Source organism: Rosa chinensis, chromosome 7 (assembly GCF_002994745.2).
Source record: "Rosa chinensis cultivar Old Blush chromosome 7, RchiOBHm-V2, whole genome shotgun sequence".
NCBI classification, from domain to species: Eukaryota; Viridiplantae; Streptophyta; class Magnoliopsida; order Rosales; family Rosaceae; genus Rosa; species Rosa chinensis.
Window position 1 is genome coordinate 32,961,998 of NC_037094.1, and position 6,916 is coordinate 32,968,913.

Sequence of the window (6,916 nt, forward strand, 5' to 3'; positions counted from 1 at the left end):
TATGGGATATTATTGAACTAGCAGCATGCATGTACTTAGGGTTTAATGATCTAAGGGGAACAAACTTCTTGATTGGGGGCCTTTATAATTGATTAATACTGTTGCTTACGCAACTACAGCTGTCTAAATCTAGTGAGACATTACGATGATTGTTACAAGTCTTCATTTTAATTAGAGATCGATACACCCCCAACTAGATAGTCAAACAAATGTGTTTGGAAAATGGAAAGCATTCTATATTGCTGCATGTATGTCAAACTCGATCTTGTTAGACCTAGAACAATGCCGTGAGCCCTAGGCTTCTTCTCCATCTCTCATTTCTAGCCATTTATAGCCTCTTCATGTAGTTGCAACTACATGCATAAAAATTGATGATAATCAAGATATTAAAAGAGTACGTACATTGGTCATAGTATAGGGCTTGTAGTTGTACAGGGACACACGAGTGTTTTTGAGAGAATTGTGAAGGATATAAATACATCAACTTGTTAATGTATCCTTAAAGTCAAGTAACTTGATAAGAAGAATAACTTTGAAATATACGGCATGTTAGAATAGTTGTATCAAGAAATTTAACAAAACTCGATTTACTCCATTGAATCATAACTCCAGCCTTGCAGCTCTTTACATTTATTTGATAAAGGAAATAAAAATTTTGTGAAATTAGTATGTACAATTCTCTTCGGTATCATCTCAAAAGAAAAAAGAAAAAAAGGAAACATGATATGCCGTTTGCATATATCATGTTTTGATATCAAGAACACTCTTCAGTTATGTACATTTGGCTTCCGGCTATCTTCAGCCGTCTCAGTTCGGCCAAAAAGAAATGATAAATGAATCCCTAGCTTTCTTCAGCTCATTGTTTCTTGGAGCTCTCATTTCTTCACTATCCTTAAATAGGCAAGAAACCAATCCTCTTTTCTTTATCTCTCTCTCTTTATCTAATAACTATATATAGAAAGCAGTTGAAGCTTTGGGCTGTGGAATTCGGAGTTATATATATATATATATATATATATATATATATATATATATATAGGGAAATCTCATTCCTTAGAAGATAATATGATGGGCAGCCCATTTTGGGGAAGAGCAAAAGGGCCATACTGTATGCCATTGTCTGCACCAACAATAGACCACCTGCAAAATAATGGCAGCTCAGAATTAACATTTCTGTTTTCAGAAACTGCAAAACAGAGAAGGTGGAGGGCTGTGTGTGCAGATCTATATCCTATTATGAGATCGAGTAGCAGTACTACACGAGAAAGTCTTGCGTAGGGCATGCGTAAAGGACACGTGGTAGGGCTGCCCAATCAAGTTCTTAATAGGGAATATTTTAAATATTTCACTTTAAAAAATAAGGGCAGTTTCAAAATACATATAAAATTTAGTAGGTATTGATTGGACAGCTGCTGTATGTAAGAATTTTTCGTACTACACACCTGTACTTTGTTGTGAGATGGTGTAGAATGACCAAAATCTCCAGCTTGGCCAATTCATTCCCAGGACATGAGTGGTTCCCACTGCCGAATGGCATGTATGTATTGGGTTTTGGAGCTACCTGTCAAAGAGTTAATACCCCAAATGATTGATCAGTACACCCACTCTGTTTGTTAAATATCCAAAATATTGAGTGGGAAGAATTATATAAGATTCTTCAATATTCACCTCAAATCTTGTGGGATCAAACTTCTCAGGCTCCGGAAAGATCTCCGGGCTGTGGTGAATGTTTCTGAAAAGTGGTAAAATTTTCCACCCTTTTGGTATCAGATAACCTGCAATTGATTAATCATTCCAATCATCAGCAAAGGTGGAAAAGAAAATTATGTATCCGACTCTTATTTTAGACATTGGATGCCATAATATATGTCGGATATTTGGTAAGAGAATATAATTATGACGTAAGTAGAGATAATGAAAGTAACTAACTGACCTTCGTACTCAACATCTTCGACAGCTTCCCTAAATGTAAAAGATAAAATGGAAGCAACTCGCAGTGTCTCCTGAAGAACCCTCGAAGTAATGGGCATCTTCTTGGTATCTTCCCAATTCAGAGCCTTGTCTTCGCCACTCTCTTCTTTAAGCCTCATAATTGCTTCTTGCTCTTCCTGTAATTAAGCCTTTTGGTTAGTGAAGTTGTTTATATATCCCTGTATTGAACTCCAGCCATTAATTTAATGGATGGATAGGATTATAGATAATGAAAGAATGCTTACCGTGACAGCTTCAAGAACACTCTGGTTTTCGCCGAGATACTTCATAATCCAAGTCAAAACGCTCGCCGTCGTGTCACGGGCGGCGAAGATGACGCCGATGACGTTGTCGGCAATTTGCTCGTCGGTGAGGCCTTCTTTGTCGCCCATGAAGGACTCGAGAAGGTCGTTATGGTCCTCGAGCTTGCTTTCTCTCCTGGTTGAGATGATTTTGGCCAAGATCTGAGCCAGCTCCTTCCTGGCTTTCATGGACTTGTGGAAGAGTGTTCCAGGAATATTAATGGGCATTGAATTGTAACCCTTCTCGAGAATGTAGTAGCACCTCTTGAGATCCTCTCTGTACAGAATCTCATCTTTGCCAAAGATGGAAAGCAGTGCGACATTGAACGTGAACTGCAGGAAAGAACCCCAATTTGTTCAATTTTCAGTTCTTGATTAAATTTTTGTTTTTTACTTTTTGTTATTTCATTTAGTACTAGCACTCAGAGCAGCTCTGTTTTCGATGTTTTTAATGTGCACTCACCGTCTTCATTTCTTGGTAGGTGTTGATCGACCGGCCTTCCCAGGACTGAAGGGAGTCCTTGGCGAGGGATTCAATGTCTTCGACTTTGTTTTTGAGGGCTGCCGGCATGAAGGCTCGGAGAACAAGCTTCCTCAACTTGGCGTGGTAGTCTCCTTGGTGGAAAAATATAGCTTGTTTTCCCAGCATCCTTTCTTTACTCGCCGGAAAAGTAGGCTTGAACAGATGGGCTTTCGTCAAGAGCACGAATTTGGCAGCTGCCGGACTCGAAATCATCACGCAAGGACATCCCAAGATGTGGGTCTTGAAGATTGAGCCGAACCTATATCAATTACAAACACAAGAAATTCAGTAACCAGCGATTTTATTAAGACTAGTTTGATGAAATGATGTTAAGTGCCCATAACTAATTAGCTACCTCTTGATTTTGGAGGCGAAGAAGACATTTGGGTTTTGAGAGTAGAGCTGGAAGGTCTCGCCGATATAAGGCCAACCGAGGGAACCAGGAGGAAGTGGGATTTTGCGGCGAGCGGAAGTGAGGAAGAGCTTGATGATGGGAGAGAAGAAGAAGATGAGAGCAGAAGCAGCAAACATGCAAAACATGGAGTTGAGGCTGAGTAATTCCATGTCTGATTAATTTGTTGGGTAATGAAGTTGTAAAAGGAACAGAGTAGACAGAGTGAGAGCAGAAACGGTGAAGGAAAAGAAGTAGGAATGAGTTGGGTGAAGAAAACAAGTGAAGTGGGAGTATTTATAGGCTCAGGTGGGGAGGTAATGAGTTGCGAAAGGAGCAGGGGAAGGAGAGGAGAGCTTTCAATTCCAGCTGCACACGGAATCTGCTGCTTCCAGCTAGAGAGAGAGAGCTAAGCTAGAGAGAGAGAGCTAAGCACGTGTTGAATCAGAGCTAATAGAACGTGTACTGTAGTATAGACGGCATTTGACCGTACAATAGGAGGGGAGGGGAGGGGCTTATCTGGTTAGTGATGAGGATCACGGAAGTAATCCAGTGGGAGTGCAACGCTGGTTTTGCAACATTTTTAATAACGCCGATGGGAAAAGGTAGGAAACCGTATCTAAACAGCTCGAGTTTGAGTCCGGAGCACGACCAAAGGGTCCCTTGTTAATCATCTTCTATCCGTACTCCGTCAATTATGATACCATTATCACGTTACCCTACATTGCTTTCAATTGAACCTTTTTTTTTTTTCCTTCTTTTTTGGCGACCCAATTGTACCGTATTGAACACTAATACATGTAGTTTAAAAATTAAAATAATTCATCGGGTTTAAAATAATTTTCTGGAGTCAATGAGCCGGAGCATGTTAGTTAGTTAGCCTAACTATGTAAGAATTACTCTTTAATATTGATCTTAGCACCTAAAATGCTATGTAAGAATTACCAACACGTAAGGCTAGTTATGTAAAAATTATCAGCACGCAAAGCTAGTTATGTCAGAATTACTATGTGAGAAACTTTGAAAAGCTATGTAAGAATTACTCTTTAATACCGATTCCAATGATGTCACATATAAGAAAGCTTTGTTATCATGTGTTATGTGGTCTTTTTTTTATTGAACAAGACTTTATTAACTCAAAATAGAGTACATTAAGAGCATCTTTAGCAATGCTAGCCATTTTCGAGTTAAATTTTAGCTAAAGTAGCGAAAAAGTCATTTTTGCTAGCCACTTTAGAAATACGTTTATATCAGTGCTCTCTATTTTAACTCATTTTGAATTTATATTATTTTTTAAATGAATATTAAATAGTTTAAATGTATTTATAAATTATATGAAGCAACTCAAAATGAATGTTTTAAATTATAGAGAGCCTCATCTCGCTTTCTATATTTAGGAGCGAGATAACTAAAAGTTATAATAGAGAGTTCATTATTCATATTTTCCTGAATATTTTGATCATTTTGACTATTTTCTCCTTTTTCTTCTATTTTGGGTGGTTCCTCATTTGTAGGTTTACTCTTGAGTTCTGTAATTTATGTTTTTAAAAGAATTATCTCTTTCTTAACTTGGTTTATTTCTTGCTGTAAATCTTAGATTGTTACTTCAGATTTTTGTCTTTTATCGAATCTTTGAAAAATATTTTTTATGTTATAAAGGTCATTTGACTAATTATCTTTTCCTATGTCTTCTTTAATTAAATCTTTGAAGATAGTAAGAAATTGAGCTTGAAGTTCTATTGAAGCTATTTCTAAAAACTCTTTTTTTTTTTTGGGAAATCATTTGAATTTTTAATTTGTTTTTACAATTACAAATTTTTATACCTTCTTTTGAGATTTTACATTTTGTTTCTTCTTCTTCAGAACTTGAAGTCTCTGAGAAGTCAATTTCGTCTATTTGTAAGGCTTCTTCTGAATCAGAATTGTCATAGTCTGAACTATCTGGAAAAGATATATTTTACATCTCAGAAGGGCTATAATTGGAGATACTATTATTTCTGGTACAGAAGTTCCTATAAAAATGGGAAATGCCCTACCTTTGAGTGCGGTTTGAACTATTGATTTATGTAATTGGAAGTAACCAATTAGGTTTACGGCGAAACCTAAAAATCGATCACTGATCCAATTTCAGTACCTCTACAGGATAGACCTTAACAGAAAACTGAAGAGTAACGGCAGCAAGTGATTGAGTTCAGTAGTTCCTCATATAAAATTATTGACTCTAGAGATATAGTAATATGGAGAAGACACAATTGTTTCAAGCACCTACAGAAGCGCCCCTTGTTTCAAAGATAATCAAGCATAATTTTGAGAAGTTAATTTTTTATTTCTTCATCGAGGTTTAAAGAGTTAATTTTTTTGTTTAACACGACAATCTTTTTTGTAATGTCCTGCTTTGCTACATCTGTAGAAAATAGGAAGTTTTGAGTTTTGACCTAAGTCTTTCTTAACAAATTTCCTTTTGCATATTTTGTAAGGTTTAGAGCTTGTATAGGGTTTATTAGTGATTTTCTTCTCTGGGTTTGATTTATGTTTCTTATAATATTTTGGATATTTTTTATGATGTTTTGGTTTTTTCCTAGAAGGAGATTTAAGAGATTGGTATCCAAATTGTTCACAAAAGGATCCTAGTTCTTTCTTTGTTGTATCTAATTCTTTTTCATTTGGGCTTTTAACCTAATATCATTTTAGAGTTCTAAACCTGTGGTGTTAATCGTACTAATTAACTGTCCATAGGTTAAGTCTCCATAAGGAATTTCATTACCTTAAATTTGTTTTAACTTTTGTCTAATTTTTTCAACAAAAAGATTTGATAATCCTGATATGAATTTTTCTTTCCATACAGGTTGATTTGAGTCAGTTCTAAGCATGACTTTTGAGAGAAAAACATTTTTGTACCACCGAAAATCTTGGAGTTTCTTACATCTTAGATTTGTAAGGGTTTCAGCCATACTATCTTTGATTGCTTTGTGGTCACTATGAAGTGAGTCATGATGGAGTAACAAAGAGTTGCCACTACATCTGTTACCGGCTGATTTCGCTAGTCAACAATCATTGCACCAGTTGTTTGTTCTGTTTTCACACTGTTTAGGATTTGATAGCGTTGGCCAGATGTGACTCATGTGAGATAATTATCCCACCAACCTTTCAATTGGCCAGTAAATCCTGCTACGAGGATATTATCGATTTCTCTATTTGTTTTTGTATTTTTGTAAACATTGCTAACCATCAACATTTCATTGATATGTTGTATGATTCTATATTCACTCATGCCATCTATATTCCACTCATACAAAGTACCAGCATGTTTCTCAAGTTTTGCTTCTTCAAATTGTAAATCTATTGGAGTTGGTCTTGGCTAATAATTTCTAGAAGGGGGAAACTTTAGTTTTTCTACTTTAAAGTTTTCTTCAATTTCACTGACATCAGAGTCACTATCCTAATCTTCTCTAAGGTCAGAAAGGGTATTGATTCTTAAAGAGTTTGAAGGATTTGAACTAGTTGGTTCACTTAAGTTTAATCTTTTTAAATGTTGTTCAATTTCTTCAAGTAGTTGACTATCATTTTTTAAAGAAAAGTTTTCTTCCGATTGAAAGGGTTTGAGTATAGGCTCATTTATTTCTTTATTTTTTTCTTTTGAGTTTGGTCTAGATTCAGACCTAACTAAGGTTTCTATATGATCTAATTGGGTTCCTACAGTATCTAAATACTAATTTGTAAAATTATTTT

At 35.8% G+C, this 6,916-nt stretch overlaps 1 protein-coding gene across 1 annotated transcript; it reads right to left on the reverse strand.

Moving 5' to 3' along the window:
* Positions 1–563: 563 nt before the first annotated feature.
* LOC112176036 (abscisic acid 8'-hydroxylase CYP707A2) lies at positions 564–3,933 on the reverse strand. Its single transcript, XM_024313850.2, has 7 exons — positions 3,152–3,933; positions 2,737–3,055; positions 2,217–2,606; positions 1,934–2,108; positions 1,669–1,775; positions 1,443–1,561; positions 564–1,140 (listed from the first exon to the last, which is right to left on the reverse strand). The coding sequence occupies exons 1-7, from the start codon at positions 3,358–3,360 to the stop codon at positions 1,047–1,049; spliced, it is 1,413 nt and encodes a 470-aa protein (XP_024169618.1). The 5' UTR covers positions 3,361–3,933; the 3' UTR covers positions 564–1,046.
* Positions 3,934–6,916: the final 2,983 nt, after the last annotated feature.

Coding starts and splice junctions, on each gene's coding strand:
- LOC112176036 (XM_024313850.2), bottom strand. CDS start 3,360: ATGGAATTACTCAGCCTCAACTCCATGTTTTGCATGTTTGCTGCTTCT. Junction 2,109..2,216: donor GTGTTCTTGAAGCTGTCACG/GTAAGCATTCTT, acceptor GCTTAATTACAG/GAAGAGCAAGAAGCAATTAT. Junction 1,562..1,668: donor TTGATCCCACAAGATTTGAG/GTGAATATTGAA, acceptor ACTCTTTGACAG/GTAGCTCCAAAACCCAATAC.